Source organism: Lynx canadensis, chromosome D4, assembly GCF_007474595.2.
Source record: "Lynx canadensis isolate LIC74 chromosome D4, mLynCan4.pri.v2, whole genome shotgun sequence".
Classification (NCBI taxonomy): domain Eukaryota; kingdom Metazoa; phylum Chordata; class Mammalia; order Carnivora; family Felidae; genus Lynx; species Lynx canadensis.
The window spans coordinates 58,309,411-58,336,793 of record NC_044315.2 but is presented as its reverse complement, the minus strand read 5'-3'; the positions used below and the strand labels follow the sequence as shown (position 1 = coordinate 58,336,793).

The 27,383-nt window shown below is 49.7% G+C and overlaps 1 protein-coding gene across 1 annotated transcript in view; it reads left to right on the top strand.

Annotated features, from left to right (window-relative positions):
* The window catches only part of PAX5 (paired box 5), a 191,344-nt gene that overhangs the window by 126,986 nt on the left and 36,975 nt on the right, over nt 1-27,383 (top strand). The window contains 2 exon segments of the mRNA XM_030292748.1: nt 21,535-21,581; nt 21,583-21,637. Coding sequence (XP_030148608.1) covers nt 21,535-21,581; nt 21,583-21,637 — 102 coding nt within the window.

Genomic DNA, 27,383 nt, shown 5'->3' with positions numbered 1-27,383 from the left:
TGAGGTCATAACCTCCAGATGCCAGGGGGCCTCGGAGGGCTTTAAGTCGGGAGTAGCATCTTCAAAGAAATCTCTCTGGGGTCTTGACAGAGGGCGGACATAATGAGGACAAGTCTGAGCAAGAAAGCCCAACCCGTTGAAGGTGGTTGTAAAAGTCCAGGAGAGGAAGGATGAGGACCTGGACCCAGGCAGCAGCGATGAGAATGGAGAAAACATTTTGAGGAGTAGAATTGGCAGTAGTCAAATGTCGGGGACAGGTGAGCTGCAGAAGTCAAGGCTGGCTTCCCTGGTTGGAGTCTGGGGGGCTGTGTGGATAATGGAGGCACCAGCTGAGGCAAAGACAATGAGAAAAGGAGCTGGGTTGGATACGTGGACTCTGTGGTATCCCAGGGACACCCAGGCAGGAACCCCCAGAGGGAAGTGGGGGAGGGGTCAGTGCCGGGGATGAGGATTTGGAAATCATGCCCGTGGAGGAGATGAGTCACCCAGTGAAGATGTGCAGACAGGAAGCGTAGAGAGGAGTGGAGATCTAGGAAGAGTCTCTGGGGAAACACTGATGTCTGGAGAGAGGAAGCCATGGAGAAGCCTGGGAAGAGGTGATTTATGAAGGACAAAGCGGGCCACCAAAGCCCTCCATCTTGGAGACTGTAGCAGTCACAGCTCTTAGTTGAGACCAACAGAATTCTCTCTGGCTGCTTAAGCAGAAGAGGGATTTTCCAAAGGATATTAGGACATTTAAGAGGCTTAGAGGCCTCACAGCCAGGAGCCCACACATCAGGACTGCGCCTGACGAGATGCCGCACCTTGGCCTGTGGACACAGAGCACTCGGCTCACACTGCTGTCACTGGACACTGGATGTCACCACCGGAACCTCGGCCTCAGCAGATGGACCACATGGGCTCCTGCTTCTTTGTGTCACCAGCTTCTGAGTTAACAACCCATGCCATGTGTCTACTTGGTAGAGCCAGTAAGGTGCCTGTGCCCTGTCTGCAAGGGAGGCTGGGAGATCAGGCTTCTGGCTTCTGCCTTGAGGAGACTAAACCTTTTTATTTGTTTTTTAAGAGAGAGAGAGAGAGAGAGAGAGAGAGAGAGCAGGAGCGGGAGAGGGGCAGAGGGAGAAGGAAAGAGAGAATCTTCAGCGGGCTCCATGCTCAGGGCACCTGGATTGCTCAGGGCACCTGCGTGGCTCAGTCCCTCGAGCATCCGACTTCCGCTCGGGTCACGATCTCACAGTTCATGAGTTCGAGCCTTGCATCCGGGTCTCTGCTGTCAGTGCAGAGGCCGCTTCAGATCCTCTGCCTCCTTATCTCTCTGCCCTGCTCATGATCTCTCTCTCAAAAACGTGTGGGGCTCTATCTCCCCGGGCTCGATCTCACAAACCATGAGATCATGACCAGAGCCGAAATCAAGAGTTGGACACTTAACCAACCGAGCCACCCAGGTACCTGAGACTAAATTCTTCAGGTAGAAAATTCCCAAAAGAGGGGTGTTCAGTGGTATCAGGTGGCCAAAAACCTTGAAGAATTGGGGGACAATGGCAGTTAGGAGGGCCTTGTTCTTGGAGTCATTTATTGACATGTGTCCATCTCTTCCCACAGGATTTGAGGTGGCATTAAGTTCAAACTCAAGGCCATCTGCAGACAGGCCAGAAACCGCTGACAGAAAGGGAGAAATTATTGTACTGGGTGCCAGGAAAGCCCTGGCGAGGAGAGGCAGCTGGACTGGGAGGCTGTGGGGTTGGGCTGTTTTTTCTGGACTTGAATGACCTTTGGCAAGTGACTGGCCTGGGAGGAAGGAATAGGGAAAGGGAAGACCCAAGGGCCCTGAGGCCCAGCCCCAACCCTGGGGTGGCTGGGAGGCATTTCCTTTGGTTAGAACTTGGCTGGCTTCTGAGTTTGGGATGGTGGCTTCTCTTCAGGGAAGAGGATCAAAAGTATCACTTCTGAGGCTTGAAGAGAAAGCTTCCTGTTCCTAAGAAACAAGGCACAAAATCCCTAGCACCTGACGTGTTGGGCCCAGAAGAGTGGCTTGGAAAATGTTTTCTGAGCAAATGAACAAATGAACGGACCAGTATACATACGTTTGGCCTCAGCTCGGTGCTGAGCTTTGTGCTGGCACCACGGGGAAACGTGAATAGGACACGGCCCTTGTCTGGCAAGGGTTCAGTAGGTGTGGAAACAGCCGCCCTAGGCCGTCCGACCAGTGCTGTGATGTGGAGCTGGGCCCAGGGGCTCTTGAGAGCAGTAAGGAGGGAGTGTGTGACCCTGGGTGGGCAGGGCGGGCATCGGGGAAGGTTTTCTGCAGGAGGTGACTTTGGTGGACTTTACTAGATGCTGCCAGGGTGGGGCGGCAACATTTGCAAAGGGTGGAGGTGAGATGGGGAAAAACGAGCTGTTTAGGGCCTGAGTAGGGATGGGGGTGGGGTGGGGTGGAGGCTACACCACTCCAGTAGGAACAGAGGGTAGCGAGGAGTTTGGATTTGATCCAGAGGCCATGGGGGAGCCTTAGGGTGGGAGCAGAGGGTCTGGCATGTTGGGGGAGGCTGGGGCCAGGCAGGGAGACAGTTGTGGGTGCGGTGGGCATGGGAGTCTGAACTGTGGCCAGAGTTGGCTGTGGATACAGAGGGGCTGCGACTTGGTTGTTGTGCCCCCCCAACCTTCCCCCTGGAGTGTTGGTGGGAGGGGCTGGGCCTGTGGGTGCCGTGGGTGCCGGGGTGTCCAGGCGGGGCCTTCTCGCCCAGGGCCACTCTGGAGCCTGCTGGGTGCCCTCATTATGCCGCTCACAGGCGGCGAGAGACGAGAGCAGCAATCGAGACGCCGGCTGCCTCCTGCTGGTGTGCGGAGCGCCAGGCAAACCACATGAGATCCCATCTCGAGCATAATGTGCATCCGAGGACAAAATTAGATTGAGAAGTAAATGGAGCCGAAAATTTCCAAAGCATTTCCCGTCAAGAAGCTGTTTGATTGTGTGTTTTAATTCTCAGAGTCCTCCTGCCCCGGTGAGGTTCATTTTGGTGGGGAAGGCTGGAGCCTGAAGGAGCTTGACCTGGGGACTGGGACTGGGGTGGGGAGAGAGGCCATGAGTCCAGGCTCCATCTCCTGGGTGACCCGGCCAAGGTGGCAAGCACTGACCCGTCTGACTTAGCACTGACCCGTCCGACTTTAAAACTCAAGCTGATGGCACGCTGGGTTACACTTGCAAATGTTTCCTTTTTTTTTTCTTTTTTTTTTTTGCACCAGAAGGTTCTGCCTTCCTCTTCCTCCTCTTCCTCCTCTTCTCATTCCCTCCTTCTCTCCTTCCTCTAAAGCCCAGGAACCCCCCACGGAGGCAGGGCAAGGGTTATGATTCCATTTTGCAGATTTGGAAAGCGAGGCTCAGCCAGGTATGATCATTTGTTGGTGGCCCAGAGGGAGGAAGTCAGTGGAATATCCTGTGAAGTCTGATTCCTGTGTGTGTTCCCCCTGCATGCTCCTGACCACAAAGGTCAATAAATATAAAGATGTGACAAAATCTCTTTCTCTGTCTCTAACACACACACACACACACACACACACACACACACTCCTTGGGCCCCAGTCCACTCTCTGCACCTGCTCCCCCCAGGAGAGTTCAGCCCTGTCCTGGGCTCCAGTGTCACTGCTGACCCCAGCCTCATCTGTGGAGCTCAAGAAGATGCCCATGTCTTTAGACACGTTCACCAAGGACAGCGTTCTGTTTACTTCATTAGGAACATTCATGCCCTAGACTACTGGAAGGGAAAAAATTGAGAATCAGTTTCTGGAGCTTGAGGGGTGTTCTGAGAGAGGGAAGAGGCGGGAAATGAATACAGAATGAGAAAAGGAAATTTGGATCAGGGACCATGGTGGTTCTAGGGCCCAGGCCTGGCTGTGCGTGGCTCTTTGGGCAAGGCCTGGCCCTTGAGGGGGCCTCTTCACTCACCTGCAGAGTAGGCCATTTGTGATTTCCCAACAATTGTTAAGGTTTAAAATTTTTATCAAGAAGGCTTTTGTTCAGGTAAAACCTTCATGGGAAGCCCTTTATGTGAACCAGTTGGAAGCAGGGTTCACTGATTAATGGGAGCCCCAGAGGCCCTGAAGATCCCCCAGGAGGACCAGAGGAGCACAGCTGGAACCCCCTGCACTGGCTGACCCGTAGCGTCCTTTGGGCTCTGGTGCTGTCCACCGCCAGAGTGGTCTTGAGCCACTGTGAAATCTGCTCACAGCACGGGTGTGCCCTTTGCTCAGCCTGGTTCTCAGTTCCTGCCTCGGGGACCCCAGGCCTCTGATATTACACCCCGGCTGCCCGCCCACCTCACCCCAACCTCTGCCTGCGCCTGAGGAAGCTCAGACCCAGCCTCGAGCACACGGCTCCTCGAGGTTCATCCACAGGTGCAACGGCAATACCAGTACTGCCTAACTCACCACGACTCAGCCTGAGTCCCAATCCCAACCCCACTGGAGGAACCGTACCCACTGAGACCCAGCTCCAGTACCTTCTCCTCCAGGAAGCCTGCAGTCCAGCTGCTGGAATGGAATCTCAGGTCTGCTCTTTGCTATCTATGGGGTCTTGGGCAGGACTCGGATAGCTTCAGTTTCCCCAGCTGTGGGCACTGAGAGGGCAAATAACTAGCAAATGAACCCCAGGCCTGACTGACTCCTGCACTTGTCCCCACATAATGCATCCCACTCAGTAGTGCTCCTTCCCTCTCCGTGTTATGTGAAGCACTCTCACTTCTGTGATCCCCTTTAGGACTCCCAGTGGCCCCTGAAGGAGGCAGGGCAGGGATGATCCCAGAACCGGCAATGGCTTGTGAGCAAGAGCCGGAGCTGTGTAGAGCCTCTCGGAAGCCCTGGCACCTGATTCAGCCTCTCTGGGAAGGGAGGGCCAGGGAGGGCTGGGCTGCAGTCTCTGCAGCCTACAGCGCCAGCAGCGCAATTTAATGCGTGTTCTCTGCAGCACATTAATTTGCCATGCACCCTGGGAGGTGCCTCTGCGGGGTGGGTTTGGTTTTCCCTGACAAGCAGTGCACCTGCCCAGCCTGCCTCTAATGCGTGGCCTCACTGTTTAGTTTGGGGAAACAATCGCTGGGGCGGGAGGCTTATCTGGTTGGGCTTTCTCAGTTCCAGGCCTGGATCCCTGTGACATCCACCATCCTGTTACCCTCTGGACCAGAAGTGGATCAGCTGAGGCACTGGTTTAGGAGTTGTGATGGGCTTCAGTCCCTTAGAAGAGATCAGAAGCCTATCTGAGGCTTTTCTGGCTTAGACATTCATCTATTGACTGTTTCTTGAAATAAACAGGCTGTCAGCCAGACGTGAAACAGAGAACCTGGTAACAGGCATTCCTCACATCTCCGGCATTGTTTGATCTCCTAGGTAGCTGGCCTGGGATTGGGACTCAGGTTCACAGATGAAAATGTTCAGAGAGAGGAGAGGACCTGCCTGAAGGCACTGGCTGTGCCTCAGTGAGCTTTCAACTTGATCCTTCAGCCCTGACCTTACCCTTAGGAAGATCCAGTAGGTCCCTCTCAACCATGCTTGACTTCATTTCAAACCCATTCTTGATGTGGAACTTGGCGATTAAGGGCACAGGCTGCCTGGGATTCTAACCCTGCCCCCACCACCTCGACCTGGTCCAGTTTCTACCTGTGTAACCTTGGGCAAGTTTATTCACCTCTCTGAGCCTCGGTTGCCTCCTCTGGAGGTAATAACAGACTTAGCTGATATTTGGGAGCACTTTTTGTCCTGACTCTTCTAGTCCTTTCAAGCAGTCTCAAGAGATGGTGTTATCATTAGCCCCATTGTACAGATGAGAAGACAGAGGTGTATCTTGCCCAATGTTACACAACAACCAGTGAGGAGCAGAGCGGGATTTGGATCCAGGAAGCATGTTCCTGGAGTCTGTGCTCTTAATCGCTAGTTTCAGCCTCGCAACAACACCAACAATAATGATGTTTTCTACCTTGTAGGATTGTTTGATGATTAAATGAGATAATGTGCACAAAGCACTTGGAAGAGTGTCTGGGAAATAGAGCTCAACTGAGTTAGCTTCTACCATCTGTCCACGTCATGCATGTTCAGTGATTCCGGGGGCACACACAGTGGTGGGTGGGTGAACGCTTCTGAGGCTTTCCTCCTTCGTGTGAAGTACTATTTCCTTCTTTACCCGTCACCTTTCACGTTTCAGTCTCTGGTGGTTTACGTGGGTGCAGCAGTGGGTGGGAGTGTGGCACAAAGAAAGGTGGCGACAGGAAGGCACAGTGTATACATGGCGTGGGGAGTGGGCAGTGAGGGGCTTGAGGCCAGGCATCGGGCTTGCTGGGTGAGCACAGTCACCCCACTAGAGGGGAACCGTTGGGGTGCTGTTCCACCTTCCTTCAACATGTGAAGAGGGAGCTTGGGGCATCTGCCCAAGGTCACACAGCTGGCAAGAGGCAGAGCTCGGGACCCTGTGCTCTTAGCTGATGGCTCGTGGCTGTGTCAGCAGTGGGGAGCCATGGCATACGTGACAGCCGCTTGATGTGAACAGAGCGCACTTTCAGAGACTGATTTGGTTGCACTCTCGGGTGAGCCGTGGAACGAGAGTGGCATTATTGAGGGGCTTTACATACATTTGTTAATTTAATCCGCTCAGCAACTCTATGAGGCAGATGTTTGTTTACGGATGAGAAAATGGAGACACAGAGAGGCTAGCAACTCTTAAGATCACACAGCCGGCAAGCAGGGAGCCAGGGTCTGCATCAATACTGCTGGCTTGTGCCCCCTGTCCCTAAGGACCATTCCACGCTGCCCCCTTTACAGAGATGTAATGTCCCCCAGTCTGGAAGGTCACCTCAGGGAGACTCGATGATTTCTGTGTATTTCCTGACCTCCTTCGATCTATTTGCCATTTAACAGTCATCTTAGTTTATGTAGAATCCAACTCTCAGGAAGACAGACTTTCCCAACCATTAGAATTGGGAACTGTGTTCTGCATTAGCAACCTGGGGGTGGGAAACCGTGATGAGATTACCGTTAGCCCTGAATCGGGAATGCATGTGGCAGGGGAGGACTGGGACACCTCCACATGTTAGCCCCGCCATGGGACTCCATGACTCTGAAACATTATGAGGCAAAGGTACATTTTCAGTATTTTCTATCAAGCTTGGGTAGGCACGTACGTACCGTAACCAGGCCTAGAGGCCTGGTGGGTCTCCATCAACAAGCTAATCTCCTGGCGGTCTTTTCTCTTGCCCTGCACTGTACAAGGGTTCTCTGGGGACACATCCCAGACTGAATTGGACAATCGGGCTTTTCTCCATCTGCTCCATATGATTATATAGGTCCCAGGCCAACTCTCCAAACACTTGTCATACCAGTTTCCTGGCTAAGAGATGCACATGATCATGCTGGAGTGACATAGGCTAACCCTTCCCAGTGACAGCACCCAGGTTCATCTCTGAGTACTGGCACTACTGAACCTCGCCCAAGGGGGTGGCGAAGCCTCTGAGATCTGTGAGCAGGCCGCGTGTCCTTCCTCCGAGCACCCCAGACTGCTGAGGTTTGGACTGCTTGTGTCTAATTATATTGTTTTCCTGTCTCTACCCTTGCTGGTTCACCTGTCACCTGTCACTTCTAATGTCAGTTTGCCTGGCTCTAGAAGTCTCTCTCCCCCTTTTCATTCTGCTGGGGGCTGGGAAACCAAGCCACTGAGCTCTTTGGAACTGTGTGCAAATGGTTGGACCCCCTAGAGCTGGTGCCCAGACGGACTCTAGGGACAGGCTTTGTGCCCACCTTGGCTACTCACAGCCAGATTGTCGGGGCTGAGATTGCCTGATGGCACATTTCAGCATGGCGGGACATCACGATGTTTACTGTTTATGTGAGGGCTGGATGCTGGCTTAGGGGAGCCTGGTGGGACCATGAGCTGTGAATATGTGACTTGGCCAAGGTGCTCCTGCCATCATGATGCTGTCCTCAAAGGGAAGAAATTCCTTCCGAGACAGCTCTAGGCTGAGACCTGCTGAGGTGGGAGCACAGGACAGGGAGGATCTGTGTACTTTGTGCATCTTGGATTCATTATGATCTCTCCTCTGAGACTGTGAGTGGGCCCCTGGGGCACAGACGGTGTCTGGTTCCTAAGAAGAAGTTAATTTTAAGTCAAAAAGTTAATTTCAAATAAAAAGTCATATGTGCACATGGTTAAATATTCAAACCACACAAAAAAATATAAAATGAAAACTAAATCTCCTTCCTCCAACCTCAGTCCTCGCATCCATAGCCCCTCACCCCAAAGTTAAGTGTCTTGTGTATACTTCAGTAGCATTTTTATGCATCTATCAGCATATAACTTTTATCTGTTTTCTACTAGCGCATGTGGAATCATCCTTTACACAGATTTCTTCTGTACTTTGTTTTATTCACACAGTCATGTGTCTTGGAGCTCTTTCCACACATTCAGATCTACCTCATTTTTCAAAACTCTGTAACATTCCACCATAGGGAAACATCGTAATTTATCGAACCCAGCCATTATGGTAGTCCCCCCTCCCCAACTCCCCCCCCCCATCTCTTTTCCTTCCACTACATGTAAATCTTGGTGTACCTTTCTGTGCATTTCCAGCGGTAAGGTTCCAGAAGTAGAATTGCTGGTCAAAGGAGAGGTGTGTTTTGTATTTTGCAGTTCACCTCTTAAAGCAGAATGGTGTGGGGAGGGGGTGGGAGAGGTCCAAGACTCTAGCATCAGACGGCCTCAGTTTACATCCAGCCCTACCTCTTTCCAGCTAGGTGTCTTACTTGCCAGTTGGGGATTTTAAAGGTTTCTATCTCCCAGGGTGTCTGTAATGCTTAAATGAGATAATGCATACAAGCACTTAGAATGGTGCCTGACACATGGTAAGAGCTGGATAAATGATAAAGTACAGTTGTTTTATGGATATTATTATTACTATTATCGTGCTCTCCAGGGTCCTCTGGAGCACTCAGGAACATGCTTAGAACTTAGGAGGTATCAGATAACGCACGAATGAATGCGTGGACAAATGAATAAATGAAGACATGAGCTGGCCTGCAGTTGCCCTCACCATCCTCCTGCTGTAAATACTGGCCTCCGTTTGTCCCTGGAGCCGTGCCTATCCTGGCAGGGAGGCCGCGAGCCACGAGCACGGCAGAGCCGTTTTGCAGCCTTGCCTCATTAGAACCCCACCTTCATAGGATTATTACGTTGGATCAACAGTTGCTAGTTCGGGGCCGATCGTGTCGTAAACTACATGGAAATATTGATCGAGCCCCAGTGCCTGCTCTAAAATGCCCAGGCAGATACTATTCAAACACCCTCTCAAAACTGAAACACAGTGGTGGAGTCTAGAAATTCATGGGGATTCCAGGAAGGAGATGGGGTTGGTTCAAACGAAGGAATGGGGAGGATTGAGACTGCAAAGTAAGCAGCGCCCTGGCTAGTGAATTCTCCAACTTGTCTTCCCTGCTCTACAAAGCCAGATTAGATCTCCAGCCAGGGCAGTTAGAGGAAGGCCCGTCGGGAATAGTGAAAAGTAGGGATCAAGCAATTTTTGGGAAAAGAAATGTAGGGTTAGTAAATAACACCACCTGGGGAGCCTGGGCGGCTCAGTGGGTTAATCGGCCAACTTCAGCTCAGGTCATGATCTCGCAGTCCGGGAGTTTGAGCCCCGCGTCCGGCTCTGTGCTCACAGCCCGGAGCCTGGAGCCTGCTTCAGATTCTCCGTCTCCCTCTCTCTCTGCCCCTCCCCTGCTCGCGCTCTGTCTCTCTCTCTCTCTCAAAAATAAATAAACATTAAAAAAATTTAAGTAAATAACAGCACCTAATCCAATGGCTAATGAGCCTGTTACTCGGAGAGGCCAGAATGACTGGACGTGGCTCCTCTGTGATGTGCAGCATGTCCATTCCTGCCGGCCGGGTTGGGCTGTTACAGCCCTGGGACGGCCTGTCCCCTCCAGGTGAAACACCCCCCTTCTGCACTCCCCGGCTCAGCGCACCCCGTACTCATGGCAGGTCCAAACAAAGGGAGACCTCCGAGCAGCCCTGTTCAAACTGTCACATATTTCAAACGCCAGCTGGAGCAAGCAGGCCCGGTGGCGAACGCGCCGCGTGTTCATACGCAGGGGTGTGTGGAGCGGGACGCACCCCCTCCCGTACCCCGCATCCGCGGTGTTGGGCTGATCCCTCCCCCTCCCCTTAGGTGGCAGTTGTGTACTGTCATCTGCTTTGATGTTGTTTGAAGATCTTCAGCTCATGTCACTCCGGCGCAGTTGACTTTTTCCTTTAAAAAGTTAAGACGATGCCTCATGTACAAATACAGAATGACTATGTGAAGGTTTTATTCAGCTCGTAAATTAACAAGGGAACCTGTAAAAAGTGGTTTCAAGAGCATTTGAGGATCAGGGGTTTATATCTTCTATCAAGAGCAGCATTTTAAAAAAAATGCTGGAATAAAATTGCTAGATTAGACACAAAATTGGTTAATGTCCTACAGGACAAAAAAACCCCAAACCTTTAGGTTTATCTTTTCTACTCCATAGAAATCTACACATAAACATACACATGTAGCTTCCCTTGTCTGAGCTCTGTTCAAATAGTAAAGAATTGTCAAACACGGGCATATTCTCTTAGAGGTATGATCCTTGGGTGTGCCTGTTAAAAAGTGCCCGTGACATTGAAAGGCTCTACTTCCCATCTTTATGACCATTTTTTAGAGTTTTAAATAATGTTTCTTAATACACAAAAAGGTTTCTTACGGTTCTGTGACTCTGAGGAAGGGTATTCTGGGAAAATGTTGGAGAAGTAGAAGTGTCTGCAAGATTTGGTTTAATGGTTTGAACTGAGACAGAATCAGAAGCGTTGGCTTCGGAGCCCTCACTGCCTCAGTTCCTCGGTGATTCCAAGTGTCCTTCAGAGTGAGCTAAGTGGCTCTGTGGCTGGACGTGGGGCGCTGGCAGAGGAGCCTTGACAGGAGCAGGGCTGAGGCGGAAGGCCTGGGGGGAGGTTGCCAGGAAACAGGGAAAAGGGAAGAACAGGGCAGGTTGGGGCCATGGAGGAGAGGGGACTGAGGGGATAGAGAGTCAGGAGGGGCTTGGGGCCTGACTGGACATGAGGGAGCAGGGGGGTGGGGGTCTTTGAAGCCGGCATGGCTGGGAGGTCGGGACTATCACCAGAGAAATAAGGCAGATGGCATGGGGTTTAGGCAGCCCACGGGCTCATGTCCCAGTTTCCCAGAAATCACTTTTGCAATGCTTTTACTCTGTGCTCTGGCCTGTTCAACCCTGCAAGATGGTTACCTCTTTGGCAGTTACCTGGACACCCAGGAAGGGCTTAAGTCCTTGAAAGGCCTGGCAGCCAGTGATGCTGGTGGGAATGGTGACGGTGGGGGGTTCAGACAGGACTCGAGGGCTGGAGGTTGGGTAAGCATTGAAAAGTGGCAGTCTGAGGGCTAAACATGACCCTTGGGCAGGTTTTCTTTGGCCCTCGGTGTGTATTTTGATTGATGTCAACATCCACAAAGGCAGGAGATTTCCAGATGAAGAGAATACTAGAGTTCCAACTTCTTTTGAAAATTAGCCAGAGCCCCAAGAGGAGGTGGAGCTGACCTGTGGTCACACATCAAGTTACCGTTGCCCCTGTCTGGAGTGTGCAGGTTTCCTGGGCATTCAGTGTCCCAGGTGAATGGCACGGCCAGTTTGGGACTTTGCCTTTCTTGACCAGCTGCACCATATTCCTCATAGCTTGTGTGTGGAGATCCCTCTCCTCTGGTAGGACCCCTGGCCCAGGGCTGTCAAGGCTGGTGGACCCTCTCTGGCCATCGAGTCATTATCAGCATCCTGCTCTCACCTGCCATCTTGTCCCCAATAATTCACGCTTCTCAGTGGCTTTCCTTCTCTCACTCACACAGTCAGGTAGATAGAGGGGGAGTTTGGTTGGTGCCCTGTGGTATTCAAAGTGAAGGGTTTTCATACTGTCAGGGTAATGAATTCTGGAAGGGTTTGAAGCAAGGGGCTGGGAGGATCTCCGTGTCATGTGTCTGGGAGTGACAACCCCCAGTGGTTAATTACTGCCACACGATGAGAACCGAGCTGGTAGCAAAATGAGATAAGTTCATTACGAGCTAAATTTGAAGTTAATTGGATTCACATTTCCCCCCATTAGTGTACATAGAGCCTACCTAGAAATGGGCTGTATAAAAAAGAAAAAGTTGTATCCAAGCAAAAAAAAAAAAAAAATAGGATACATTAGGCCTGGTTATTCTGTGGAGTTCATGATGAAAGGCTTTCTGAGATGTTGGTGAGATATCCAAAGTTTCTTTCAGATGGTAAAACCCATGTCATTTGACTAATTTCGTCTTGCCAGACATTTTCTGAGCACCTGTTATGTGCTGGGCCAGGATAGCGGAAGGAGGGACTCAAGCAGCTCTTGCTTTCGGGGACCTCCAGTCTGGAGGCAGGAAAAGCACAAGTGCCCCGTATTTTGGAGCAATGTGAGGGAATCTGGTGCCAGAATGCCTAGGCGTGGATATGGCTCCATTTCTTACTAGCTGTGGGACCTTGGACAGGTAACTAATCTCTCTGTTTTAATTTCCACATCCATAAAATGGGCATAATAATAGAATTTATCTTACAGAATTTTTGAGGATTAAAGGAGTTGATATCTAAAAAGCACAGTGAACAGTGTTTAGAACACCACCTAGTGTTAGAACAGGGCCTGGTTTATAGTAAGTGCTACAAAAATGTTAGCTTTCATGACTATCAGCTGTGGGAACTTAGGGCACATCAACTGTTTGGAGGCTTTGTTTCCTCATCTATAAAATGAGGATAATAACAGCACCCACCTCTGGGATCGTTGTGAGTGCTGACTGACATAAGGCACATACAGGTGCCCAGGGCCTGACTCCTAGGAACCTCTAGGGAAGCTGTTGTTCTCTTGGTTGACCAGTCACCAAGGTGGCCCAGATTCAAGGCAAGGGGATGTAGACCCCACTGTCCCATGAGAAGGGTGGCAAAGTATTTTCAGACATGTTTAACACTTTCACAGCAAGGACCACTGTTTCACTCCCAATAGATACTCTCTTTCTCTAATTATAAAAGGAAGACCGAGGTTCGAATGATTGTATTATTACTTGCCAAAGTTCACACAGCTAGTAATTGGTGGTGCTAAGATTTTTTTTTAATTCGTTTTTTAATGTTTATTCATTTCTGAGAGAGAGAGAGAGAGAGAGCAGGGAAGGGGCAGGGAGAGAGAGACACACACACAATCTGAAGCAGGCTCCAGGCTCTGAGCCAGAGCACAGAGCCTGATGAGGGGCTCGAACCCACAAACCGTGAGATCATGACCTGAGCCGAAGTCGAATTCTTAACCGACCGAGCCACCCAGGTGCCCCGGTGGTGCTAAGATTTGAACCTAGGCCTGTGTGACTCCAAATTCCAACCCCCTTCCTCCCCCGCCCCCCTCTGCTGCCAATCAGGAGTCTAGATGCAGCTCTGGAGGCACCTGGGGGGCCTGTGTGAAAGGCAGAGGAGATACAGGTGGCTTTATGGCCCATTCGAGCCCGACACCCTCAGTGCTGGCTTGAGCATCTCCTCCCTGGGGATGGGTCTGCCCTCTGGAGGTCACTTCCTCCACAGTGTCGGCCAGGCCTGCCTTAGTCTCACCCTCTCCCCAGATGCAGATGCATCCTGAGAATTCACACCTTCCCTTCACTTCTTTGTATTTTGAGCATTCCAAACTCATGCACCTCCAGGATTAGTAATCTACTCTTCTCTCTTCCCTACCATTGTCCCTCCAAGGCTTTCCATTGGCCATTTAGAACCTGAACTTGAACTTCCATAAGGACTTTGACCGGGGGAGGCCAGTGTTTCGCTCCTGGGCTTCAGCTGTGCCTGGCACAGGTCCACCTCATCTTTTGTACAGTTGCACAGTACTCCATCGTGTATATGCACCACAGTTTATTCACTCATTTCTCTATGTCCGGGCCTTTAGATATAGTTTCTGGTATTTTGTAATTACAGATAATGTTGCAGTGACTAACCTGTGCATATGCATTTGTGCATTGCTGAAGGTGTGTGTATGTGTAAGGTAGATCCTTAGAAGTAGGATTCCATGTTGGAAGGGTAAATGCACATACGGGTATATATATATTCTGGTGAATTTTCTGTTCATGAATTTTGCCCAATTTTCCATGGGATTTTTGGCTTTTTCCCTTTAATTCTTACAGGTTCTTGATACATAGGCATAGTACCTATCGATTCCACTTTTTGGCTATTATGAATAATACAGCTTTGCACATTCATGTACACATTTTTGTAGAGACACAGTTTTTTATATCTCGTGGGTATATACCTAGGAGTGGAATTGCTGGGTCACATGGTAACTCTACATTTAACGTTTTGAAGAACTGCCAGGCTTTTCCAAATGGTTGCACAGTTTTACATTCTCACCAGAGGTGTATAAGGTTCAAATTTTCCACATCTTTGGTCAATGCTTGTCATAACCTTTTTGATTATGGCCATCCTAATGAGTATGAAGTGGTGTCTCGTTGTGGTTTTGATATGCATTTCGTTGATAGCTAATGATGTTGAATGTCTCTTCGTGTATTTATTGGCCATTTGTATATCTTATTTTATTCAGATCCTTTGCCCATTTTTAAATTGGGTTGTCTTTATTATTGAGCTGTAAGAATGCTTTGTATTTTCTAGGAACAAGTCCTTTATCAGATATAGGACTTGCGAATATTCTTCTCCCATTCTCTGGGTCTTTTTACTTTCTTGATGATGTCCTTTGAAGCGCATAAGTTTGTAATTTTTATAAAGTTCAGTGGAGCTAATTTTTATTTTGTTGTCTTTGTCATATCTAAGAAACTATTGCCTAATCCACGGCTATAAGGATGTATGCCTCTGTTTTCTTCTGTGAGTGCTATGGTTTTAGCTCTTACATTTTGGTCTTTGACCCTTTTTGAGTTAATTTTTGTAGCTGGTGTGTGCATCTGGTTTTGAGTCATGGTTAGAAAGCCTTTCCCTACAAACAGGAGGGGAATTCACCGATATTTTCTTTTAGTATTTGCATAGTTTTAGTTTTTGCATTTAGATCTCAGAATCATATGGAGTCTATTCTGGTATATAGTATGAAGAGTCTATTTTATCTTTTTCTTTTTTAATGGCTCTCCAGTCATCCTAACGCCACTTAATAAAAAGCCCATATTTTTCCAAGTGATTTGAGACCTTGCCTTTGCCACATGTTAGATTTCCATACATAATAGTTGTGTCTGTTTCTAGACTTTCTATTCTGTTCCATTGGTTTTCTGTCTATTCATGTGCTGGTATCACACTTTTAATTACGAAGACTTTGTAGACTGTTTTAACCTCCAGGAAGGCTTGTCTTCTTGAGGGGGTACATTCTGAGTAATCCTTCAGAAATAGCATTTAACTAGAAGTCATGTGTCATGAGCTGTTCTACCCCTTACTCTGTGACTATAGGTCAGTCAGACTCATCTTTGAGCCTCAGTTTCCTCGTTCATATAACAGGGGTAGGTTCCTTCCCTCAGGGTTGAAAAAGACGAGTTATTTTAAATTAATTCAGGGAGCATCCTTTGTCATGATGAAAGATCCATATGGACTCCTTGGTGATAGTGAACAAGGCCAAGTCTTGATTATTCTGTCTGGGAAGAGGAAGCAACACATGAATTGTCCAGGATGTACTTATGTGCCATTAATAGGAACAGTTATGTTAAGAACCCAGATCAATTATTTGCAAATATATTATATGCTATCAATAATATTCAGTGCTATTGCAAATGATAGAAAGCATTTCTTCCTTGGCAAAAAAAATGATATAACTGTGTTTTGAAGTTTTATATTGAATTCAGAAGCATTAATTCTGGTATTCCATTGAGTCTAGAGGCTTGAATTAGAGCTAAAGAGCAGTAGCCTCTTAGCTGTCTTGTGTTGACTGGTCTTGTGGTGACATGCCCAGCTCAGTGCCAGGAGAGTCCTCTTGGGCATCAAAGCAAATGTGAGGGTTAAATTTACTCTGTGGGTTCCCACCAGATGGTGTCCATCCTCTGCTCAGATTTAGACAGATGTCCTTAGAAAGTCCCAGGCAGAGTATTCTCAAGCAGAGAATAATGATGAAAACAAGAACAGTTAACATTTACGAAGTCTTGTATCAATCAACTATTGCCACAATACTGCTGCTTAGCAAACTCCACCCCAATGTTCAGGGCTTAAAACAACAGTCGTTTCCTCTTGCTCATGTTCCTGGAGGTTGGCTGGGGGTTGGCTGATCAAGGCTGGGCTTGGCTCCAGTGGTAGACTGGGTCCAGGTCTGCCCACACGTTCCCTTCCTATTTGTGGTAGGCTAGCCCGAGCCTATTCTCATGGCGATGGCAGAAGTGCACAGGCGCACATGCAGCCACACAAGCATATAATAAGCTTCTGCTTGCTGAGTGTCTACTAACATGTCATTGGCCAAGGCGAGGCACGTGACTGAGCCCAAACTGAAAAGGCAAAGAAGCACTCAGTGCCTCTAGTAGGAAGAACTTCAAAGGGTTTCTTTTCTGTTTTTCATAAAACTAAATTTACCTGGTCTAAAATAGTTTCATATTATGTTTTCCCTACATTTTGGTGTGAGATTACCATTCATTCAAGATGATGTATGTGTAGGGATAGGAGCCAGGACCACATCAGAGAGAGGCCAAATCTGCCTCTTGAAAGACAGAGGGCGCTGGGGCGCCTGGGTGGCTCAGTCGGTTAAGTGTCCGATTCTAGACATCCATTACCCAGCTGCCTTGCCAAACCTTTTCACTGGTTCAGATGAGCTGACTTTCCAGGCTCACGGTATACCCAGCTACTGAAATTTTGGTGTTTCCCCTACTCCCAGTGCTTATCCTTGTGTCTCTATCTTGTCTTCTTGTACTGGCTAAAACTTTCAGAAGTGATAACAGGTTTCCTTGACATGCTTTTTCATTTTAATAAAGAATGTTTCAAGTATTTCACCAATTAAGTATGATGTTGACTCAAGATTTAAGATCAATACCAGATCAAAGAAGTATACTTACCGAGAGGTATTGGAAGGAATTAGTATTGAATTTATTAGCCAATGCCTTTTCCACATAAGAAAAGCTTTCCATCAGCTTTGATATAATCATATGTTTTTCAACTTTTGATGTGTTACTATGATTTCCCAACCAATGCTTTAATACTGAATCATCCTTGCATACCTGAAATAAACCTTATTTGTTCATGGTATATTATTCTTTCTAACCTCATTTGATTATCGAGACAGTAGATTTTTTGCATGTATATTAATAAATTGTGACATTACCCTTTAATTTTCATTTTTGTACACCTTTGTTAAGTTTTCATAGCAGGATTATGCTAGCTGGGAAAATGAATTGGGAAGATTTCCTTTAGTTTTATACATCCTGGAACAGTTTAATAACAAAAGTATGTGTCCTTTGAAGGTTTCAAAGAACTGCCCCAAAACAAAACAAACAAGAAACTTGCCTGAAAGCTAAGTGAATAAGTCATCTTATATTAAAAAATAATTTAAAAAAACACAACTTTTTCTGTTTCTGCCAATGCAGTTGGGTGTTCATGTTTTCTACTTCTTGAGTTAATTTTGGTAATTCATGTTTTCCTAGAAAAATATACTTTTTGTTGAGATTTCCACATTTATTAATGTAGAGCATCTTTTGCATTTAAAAAATATTTTTAAATATCATCTCTTCCACGTCTGTGGTTGTATCTTCTCATTCCTTATCTCGATGTTTGTGTCTTCCTTTTTGGATCTTGCCCTGGGTTTGTCTATCTTATTGGTCTTTTCAAATAACAATTCTTGGTTGCATTTATTGTTGTGTCTGCTTTTTTCACTTTCCTAATTCATTATTTTCTGCTTTTTCTTTATCGATTCCTTCCTCCTTCTTTCCTTCAGTTCATTTTATTACTTTTTTATCTGGCTTCTTGAGTTAAGTGCTTTGGTGAGGCACTGCATTTTCTGCTTTAGGGATCAAGGTTTTAAAGCATGTGTAAGAGTGGCAGAAACTGTTGGGGTTCTGACTAAAGGCACAGCCTCTGTTCAAGAAAGAACCTAATCGCAGGAGGCAGGAGAGCTGCGATCCAGTCCCAGCCTTTTCTGAAATCAGCTGAGTGTTCTTGGGCAAGTCCATTCTCAGCCCAGGACCCTCTTTCCCAAATTTCAGGCAACCAGGTGGGATGTGGACCTCATGAGGCTTGGCCCCCATGCACTACCTGCACAGGAGGCCTCCTGTCAGGATAATGCCCTCTTTTTTTTTTTTTTTTATGTTTATTTATTTTTGAGAGAAGGAGCACGAGCAGGAGAGGTGCAGAGAGAGAGGGGGGACAGAAGGTCCAAAGTGGGCTCTGTGCTGACAGCAGAGAACCTGATGTGGGACTTGAACTCATGAACCGTGAGGTCATGACCTGAGCCGAAGTCGGACGCTTAACTGGCTGAGCCACACAGGCGCCCCAGCGCCCACTGTCTTTCAAGAGGCAGATTTGGCCTCCCTCTGATGTGGTCTTGGCTCCTATCCCTACACATATATCCACAAAATCTGTGTAGCTGAATTTTCTTTTGCATGATAGAGCCAATAAGCAATGGTGACAGTGTGCCGAAGGCAAGGCTCAGCCTGGGTGTCCCAGCTGAGAGATACCTGGAGCCTCTGGACTCGTGGTCAGAAGCATAGCAGGTGTATGTGCATGGCAGTGAAGTGGAGTGGCTAAACGTGTGACCTCTGACATTGGGCCGCTTGGCTTCAAATCCTGGCCCTTACTGTGCAACCTTGAACAAAGTACTTGCCCTTTCTCTGTCTCATTATCCAGTGAAATGGGGGAAGTATCAGCACCTTACCTTTAAGGGTTGCTGAGGGTTAAATGAGCTAATGATTTCAGAGACTGAGAACAGAGACTGGTATGTATGTATGTATTTTTTTTTAATGTTTATTTACTATTGAGAGAGAGAGAGCACAATTGGGAGAGGGGCAGAGAGAGAGACACACACAGAATCCGAAGCAGGCTCCAGGCTCTGAGCTGTCAGCACAGAGCCTGATGTGGGGCTCGAACCCACAGACTGCGAGATCATGACCTGAGTCAAAGTCAGACGCTTAACCGACTGAGCCACCCAGGCGCCCCCAGAGACTGGCATTCATAATTTCAATGTAAATGTTTATGGTTTGTTGACATCATCGGGGGCAGGGGGCATGACCCTGGGGGTGGTGCTGGGGACCAGAGCTCCACACCCATCGGAACAGCCCAGCCATGGCTGCTTTCTCTACGCGTCTCACTGTCTGGCCCCTGGCATTTTGATCTTGTACCAACTAGTCTGACACTTATGGTCACTCCTCTTCCTTTGCGGCAGCCCTCGGGTCACCAAGTCTCCGTGACAGTGTGGAGAGGGCTCTGTGTTGGGTGTGAGTGCTCTTCCCACCCCCACCACGATGTTGCCTAAGGTAGAGGAGGGTCCTGGGTTGATGTTAGGAAATGTGGGCTGAGGTCCCTGCTCTGCCATCTGCTCCCTGTGGAACCTGAGCCATTTGCTCCCCACCCACCGTGGGTCTCAGCTTTTCCATCTGCAGAATGGCAACAGGGGTTGGTCAAGAAGAGCTTCAAGGGCCCTCCCTTCACTGATTCTTGACCACAAATGGAGGGACTTTTCTAGGCTCCAGAGAGCTCTGCTGCTCCAACAGGACCTCTTCCTTCATTCACTTAACATATGTTTCTTTCTAACCTCGTTTGATTAATGAGACAGTAGATTTTTGCAGGCCTATGCCATCCGACCTTAGCGCACAAAGACCTTAGCGACTTGACCCTGGAACTTACACTCTAGAGAGGGGAGCTGCCATAGAGGGCTGTGGGTGCTGGGTTTGAGGAGGATGAGATGGGAAGGTATAAGAGGGCAGGTGGGGGGACCTCCTTAAATCACTTTGCAGACGGTCAGTTCTGCCAATTCCAGTTTTCTGTTTAATGTCAGCTTTTGTGGGGAGTCATGTGTGCAGTTCATTTGCTCCCCTTACAATGCCTCATACAACGAGACATGAGCAGTGCTTGTCACAAGCTAGGATGCCCAGTCCAAAGCCAGGGTGGTGGCGAGCAGAGGAAAGGGGCAGCCACATGCCTCGTGTTCCATAAGGTTCTGGAAGGTAAGCAGAACCCTGTGAAATGAGGCAGCCTCTGGCTGCTGGCCGGACAGTCTCTGAATGACTGGCACTAGAAAGGCTGTTGGTTTATCTGGGGAACATTCATGGCTCATACCATGTGCTGGCTTGGCTTCTTTGGGGAGTGTTTGGAGTGATTCTTTGGTCCCTCCCCTTGGGCCACCTGCTAATGGGGCTGAACTCAGAGCCATCTACTTGTGGTAGAGCCTGCACCACCCTGCTGGGCCCCAGGGGAGGGTCCTGGTACCTGGTCTGGCTCTTCATGGTCAGGAGCCCCCACCCAGTCTTCAGTGTCCACATTCAGAGGAGGTCAAGGGTCCACTTTCCCTCCCTTGTCCCAAGGCTACCTCGTTTCCCACCTGCTTCCCGGGATGGCTAAGGCCAGTGCATCTCCTTCTTTCCAGGAGCAACCTACTTCCACCCACTAGGGTGGGGTTTTGTCCTCAGGGCCCAACACATATAACCACAGAACAGTCTGATCACCCAAGATCCGGGGTACTGCCTTACCCATGAACACCTTGTCACGTTCACGTAACTGGCAATGCCTGAAAGGGCTGTGGCTCTTTTTCCCTAAGTGGCAGGCGCACCTCAGTGGCACCTCCCTCGCCGAGTTCTGCTGCCTGCGGTTTCTTCTGCATCGCGTGAAATCCAGCACATTTGCACACCATTCATTCTGCATTTACTCAGGGCCCACCAGGCTCCAACCTCTGTGGTGCATGAATGCCCTGCCACCTGGGAGCTGGTAGCCTGCAAAGAGAGAGGAGCACAGAGGGTCTGCCTGCAACAGCCGAGGCCTGAATCTCCACGTCCCGGGCCCGGAACAGTGTCTGGTGTGAGGAAGTACATTTCCTGCACCTTTGTTGAGTGACTGACTAGCTGGAGGCCGAAGGAGGAATTCAGTCAGAGGTCTGAGGAGGAGCAGGAGGAGGAGGGAGGTGTTTGAGCTGGGCTTTGAAGGTGGGCGGTGTTGGGTTGCCCGCGGTTGGAGGAGAGGGTGCTTCGTGCTGAGGCACAGCAGAAGCAAAGGTGTGGAGGGGGAGAAGTCCAAGTGCTACTCTAGCTCTTGCAAAGTGAGCTGGCCTGAGCTCCATTTTCCCAGGGAAGCAGCAGAGCTGGCCCGGGTTCCTGCTGAGTGGAGCCAGGGTGGCTGGAGGGGTGTGCGCGTGTGCGCGTGTGCGTGTGTGCGTGCGTGTGTGCGTGTGTGCATGTGTGTGTGTGCATGGCATGAGTGATGGGGGGGGGGTGCCGCACGCTGGCATTCAGCGCCCAGACGTGACAAATGTGCAGATGTCCCAGGAGCTGTGGACATGAGCGGCTGGCCACGGAGACACTCACCCCGTGATTTGTTGCTTTGATTCCTCAGGCCGTGACTTGGCGAGCACGACCCTCCCCGGGTACCCTCCGCACGTCCCCCCCCGCCGGACAAGGCAGCTACTCAGCACCGACGCTGACAGGGATGGTGCCTGGTGAGTTTGCACTGTCGGCGTCTCCGCAGCAGGCAGCGGATGGGGTTTCGGTGGGGGGGCATCCCCCCAAACAGCCTGGGTGACCTCTGCGCTTCTGAGAAGAGGACCTGAATAAATCAGGCAGAGGTCTGCGCTCTCAGCCTCTTTCTCTGCAACTGGGCCTTCGGTGGGGCCAGCGGTGAACTCAGGAGAAGCAAGGGGAGCCTTGACTGTCACTCACACAATCCCTTGTTGGCCACACAGATAGCCTGAACAGAAGGGTGCAGGACCTGGCCAAAGGTTGCCCAGTCAGTGCTCAGTAGGGATCCTCCTCCATCCTCCCCCACCCAATTTAAATGACTCAAACACCAGGAGACCCCATCCCCAGGCGCTCCCAGCAGCCTGACTCCTTGGGGTTGAGGACCATGTGCTCAGCACAGACAGGATGTTGGCTGATGGGTTTGTCACTTGATTCTAAGCTGAATACCCTGTGGCCACTGAAACCTTATCCCCTCGGGCCAGCAATGTGTCAGTTTCTTTAAAGACATTGGAAAGGAGGCCACCGCGTCTCCTTCTCTTGTAGAAAGGTATGGGGAAGGACAGCACATCATCACGGTGCTGGCTGGCTGTGTACTAAAGGGCATGAGCATAGTAGAGAAACCCAAAGTATCGTTTTTTGAAAAATGTTTTAAAAAATCAGGGGAAAAATCAGGACAGGGTTGGATGTTGTGACGCTTCTTTTAAGTCTCTTTTTCTGAGTCATTTACCTGGTGCCTGAGCCCCTCCTTCTAGCCCACCCTAGTGGTCCGGCCCAAATAGCCCCATGCCTCTCCCAGCCTCTTCCCCAGCCCATGTCACGGGCATGTGCACCCTGGGCCCGAGGACTGGTGGGGGATGTGGACAGAAGTCGAATGTGAGATCGAATGTTCACATCTGCGTGTGAAGCCCTGTAGGATGATGAGCGAGGCTAGGGGTGGGAAGGGAGGCAGGGCAGATCAGCGCCTGGCCAGGCTTCTCCACTCAGCCAGGTCCTGGCACGGATACCAAGGAATCCCAGAGTTCTGAATTCACTCTTGGCCTTCCAGGTTGCTACAGAGATGTATTTAACAAGGTAGGAGGACAGAGCATATTTCATTTAACGGTTTGTTAGCTTGATTTATGACTTTTAAATATGAGACATATGGGAAATGGCCTTTGTGTGGGCCCTTGCCCCGGGCCTTGCCAGTGCCAGGGAGGCCTGCCAGGTTCACACCTGCGAGAAGCCTCTGTCTTTCTGCTGTGAGGAGGGGCCCACAGCCCCTCAGAGCATAGGGAAGTGCTGTGCATGAGGCGGACAGAGGCGGTGGGACCCAAACTCTTGCTCAGCCCCACTCTCAGGAGATGGAGCCCAAGTCCTCTCTGCTAACGGCCCCTCATACTTAACGTGGCACTTTATAAAAGGCAAAATGCTTTCCCAGGAACCCTTTATTGTTCCAACCCTGTGAAGCGGGCTGGGTAGGAATCGAATCCCCATTTTCCAAAAGGGGAAGCGGAGACTCAGAGCGGTTAGGGAACTGCCCAGGGCCGCACAGCTTACAGGTGGGAGGGCTTGGGTCTGGGTCTTTGCCCCCCCCCCCCCCCGGTTCAGCACTCGTTCCTCTGTCCCGTGCTCCTCTGTGTGGTCTGGTTCCATCAACACAAGCTTCTCACTGATGGCAGACGGGGAGGCAGCCGCCCCAGGCCCTCTCCTGAGGACACGTTGGCAGGTAAGGCTGAAGCCTCCCGGCCGGCCTCGCTGGCTCCCCACTGCAGACCTCAAAGAGGCCAAGTTCAGAGAAGCAGTTGAGCTTTCTTGAGTCTGTCCAAACAGAGCTGCCCCCTGGCCCCTGTGATTCCTCTAGACCTAATTACTAGGCTCAAGATCCAAATGGGCACGGACCTGGCAGAGACCCCAGTGGGAACCGATGGTGGTTCCTCACCTATTAAGAGCAGCAGCAGGAGTCACAGGCCTGAGCAAAGGCACAGTCTAACCAAACCTGCTGGCAGCAGCTGGACAGGTACCATCAGAGGCTTGGCCTGCTGGCGTGGTTTCCTGGCACAGAGGGAGGGTACACAATGTGGAGGGAGGAACACAAACATTCTGGCAGGAAGCCCCAGGTCTGCCTCCTCCTCTCTCCCTTTCTTCTCCTTATGCTTTTTCTTCTCATTCACCCCCCAGCACTCATTCATTTTCAGAGCCAGTGTCAGGGCTGGGACTCCACGCTCAGTGGGCACGATCCTTAGTTCTTTTTCCTCAATGTCCAAACTATGGCACGCCTTTGGAACTCTGTTTCCAACATGATTGCCAAACCTTTTTTTTTTTTTTTTTTTTTTTTTGAGAGACAGAGAGAGAGGCAGGGGGTGAACACACGTGGGAGCAGGGTAGAAGCAGAGAGAGAGAGAGAGAGAGGGAGAGAATCCCAGGCAGGTCCCATGCTCAGCATAGAGCCCAATGTAAGGCTCAATCTTACGACTGTGAGATCATGACCTGAGCCAAAATCAAGAGTTGGATGCTTAACTGACTGAGCCACCCATGCACCCCACCAAATCCGTTTTTTGAGTGGCTTCATGGGTGCTGGCTCACATGCATGGTGTTTGCTGGACTGCCCTCAGGGCTGGCACAAAGAGAGCTCACCTTACAGGAGAGTAGGCCTTGGACCTGCCATTCAGGCATCACACAATCTGTCCTCAACTTGCCTTTCTGGTCAAGTCTCCCAGCCTGTCCTCTCCTTGACCTCCCACTGGTTCCTAGCATGCCTCACATACTTATTAGTCAGTGTCACTCTTTGACCTTGGTTTAGACTACTTCCTGCCTCCACCTGTCGGGATCCAGCTTTACCCTTCAGAGCCAAGCGGAAACATCACCTGCCCCATGAAACCTTCCAGCGTGGCCGTCCCCTGGGGGATAATGCTGGGTGCTTGGCTTTGTTATGCCTCATAGCCCAGCACGTTTGTGGCCTTGTCAGCTATGCTACTGGATGGTGGGCTCATAAAGGCCAGGCCCTCTGCCTTGTCTTCTGTACCCCTCACAGTCCCTGGCACATAATAGGCCCTTTTGCGTGTGGTGGCTGAGGGAGGATGGCAGAGAAAATTAATACTAAACCGTGTATCAGTTCCTGTGACAAGTCAGCAAACCTTGGCTTAAAATAATAGAAATGGATGGTCCCACAGTCTTGGAGCTCAGGGCTGTGCTCCCTCTGGAGGCTTTATGGAAGGATCCATTCATGTGGTGCTCCTTGGAGCCCTGGTGCTCCTTGGCCTGTGGCCACCTCACTCCACCTTCACATCTCCCTCTCCCTTGGAAGGACACACGTGACTGCATTTAGGGCCTAACTGGGTAACCCAGGGTACTCTTCCCATTTTAAAGTCCTTAATCATATTTACAAAGGGAACCCCCCACTCCTCCTTTTTGTCCATGTAAGTAACATTCACAGGTTCCAGGGATTAGGGCATGAATACACCACAACCTGTTTGAGGATTTCAACTTTGTATTTGTCCAGATTTCAAATTCGTAATCTCTTGGACTTCTGAATCTGGGAGGCATTCATTTGATTGTGGCAGTGCTGAAGTTGGTGCCATGTCATAGGCCCCCAGGGGCATGTCGGTACTGTTTGTTTCTCCAAACTGAGAAAGGACTTAGAAGATTTTTTTTTTTTTTTTAACATTTGGAGAGAGATTGAGAGAGAGAGAGAGAGAGAGAGAGAAGAGGTGACTGAGTGGCTCAATTGGTTAAGCATCTGACTCTTTATGCTCGCATGGTTCGTGAGTTTGAGCCCCTCATTGGGCTCTGCTGTGACAGCTCAGAGCCTGCTTGGGACTGTCTCCAATCCTCCTCTCCCAAAATAAATATTAAAAAAAAAATAGGAGATTGTTTATCCTGCTTTTGTCTGAGGCTGTAACATGGCAACGGGCTGTTTCACTCTATGGAACTGTCCTCCTGCCTCGCCTAGCAGTGAATCCAGAGGGAGACCAGAAATCTTCTGAATTGTTTTTTCCATTCTAGGTTTTAGGAAATTTGGCTGCCACCTCTTCTTTTTAAGGGAAGACTTTCATGTGGAAGGTTTGCTTTTAGGACACAGTGAGGAGGGACTGCCTCCAGAGTACATTTGGGCAATTGACCTCGTGGCCCTGAAGAAAGTCAGCATTGCATTTTTCTGTAAATTCCAGCTTGTGGGCTTGGACTCCGTTTCAATTCTGCTTCTGCCATCCGAGTGTCGTCTGACATTTCTGGCTTCGGGGTACCCCCATGTCTGCAAAACGGGGCTTCTTGATATTCCCCAGTATTTGGAGATTCAGTTTCTGCAGGTCTGCAAAATCTGTACCGCCCTTTGTTGATCCCCCACGTTGAATAAAGCAAAGAGGGCACATATCAGCTTAGAACAGAAACAGTTCAGTTTTATTGTTCATCAAGTCCTAGCAAATGCCAAAAGTTTTGCACCAAAGATTCCACAGTGTCCTGATGGGTATAACTAGTTGATTCCTGCCTGGAGATATTTATACAACCTAACAGATATTGATCGACATGGCATTTGAAACCCTTAAATTTTCTAGGCCAGGTGAGAAAGAAGGGTGTTCGCTGCCCTTTGGTTCCGGTGAGTCTCAGCAGCAAGGGAATGGGCTTATAGAGGAACCGGTAAGGGATGGCCCCCACGTACGGCCCCATTTTGGAGCTATAGGCCAGAGTGCCCAGAAATCCTGACCACGTCCTGTTTGCCTTCCTTGGGCTGCAATAGACAAGAAGCCGATTGGAGGTGTTAGAAGGCGCGTGGCAGGTTCCTCCCGTCCTGGGCACTCTCCTTGCCATGGATAGGTGTACAGTGTTTCTTAGGTGCTTTTCAGTGAAATCGCCCAATTCGCTGATGCCTTTTATTTTCATGAGGAAGGAGGGGAGGGTGGATGGAACGGGAACCTGAGGCCAGTGCAGAGGTCTAGAACAACAGTGAGAGGTGGGCAGGCATAGTGCCTGGTGGACTGGGGCGAGGGGATGAGGTGCAGGTGCAGCTTCCTCTCAGCCCTCTCTGCTGCTGTCACTGGACCGGGCATTTCACCTCCTCCGAGGGGCCTTCCCCGTAACAAATGCACACGACTTTCCTGTTTCTAGTGTAATGAGTACCACAAAGAATATGATGTATACATTCACCATCTTACAGTTCTGGAGGTCAGAAGTCCAAAGTGGGTCTCAACGGGCGAAAGTCAAGGCATCTGCAGGGCTGTGTTCCTCCAGGAGGCTCTGGGGGAGAATGGTTTCCTTGCCTTTTCCAGCGTGCAGATGCTACCTGCACTCCTTGCCTCGTGGCCACAGTGCCCCATCTTCAAAGCTGGCGACGCTGAGCCGAATCTTCATGGTGACGCCATCTTCCTGCTTCTCTCTCTAGCCTCCCTTTTCCACTTCTAAGGACTCGTGGGATTTTGTTGGACCCACCTGGATAATCCAGGGCACTCCCCTGATATTCAGCCAGCTATTTAGCAATCCTCCTTTGCTATCTAACTTTCCACGTTCCCAGGTTCCAGGGATTAGGATGCAGTCCTCTTTGGTGGGGGGGGGGGGCATCATTCTGCCTACCACACCATCTAAACCAGGAACCCCATCACTCCTGTCACAAAGCATCGTGTTCCTTTCATTCGTCATACTAAGCACAGTTGAAGGAATTTAATTAGTGGTTTACTCCTTCCTCATCTGCTTTCCCCTCAGGCCTGTGCAGTTTACAGGGGTTGTGTGGTACCCAAAGCTATGTCATTTTGTTCACTG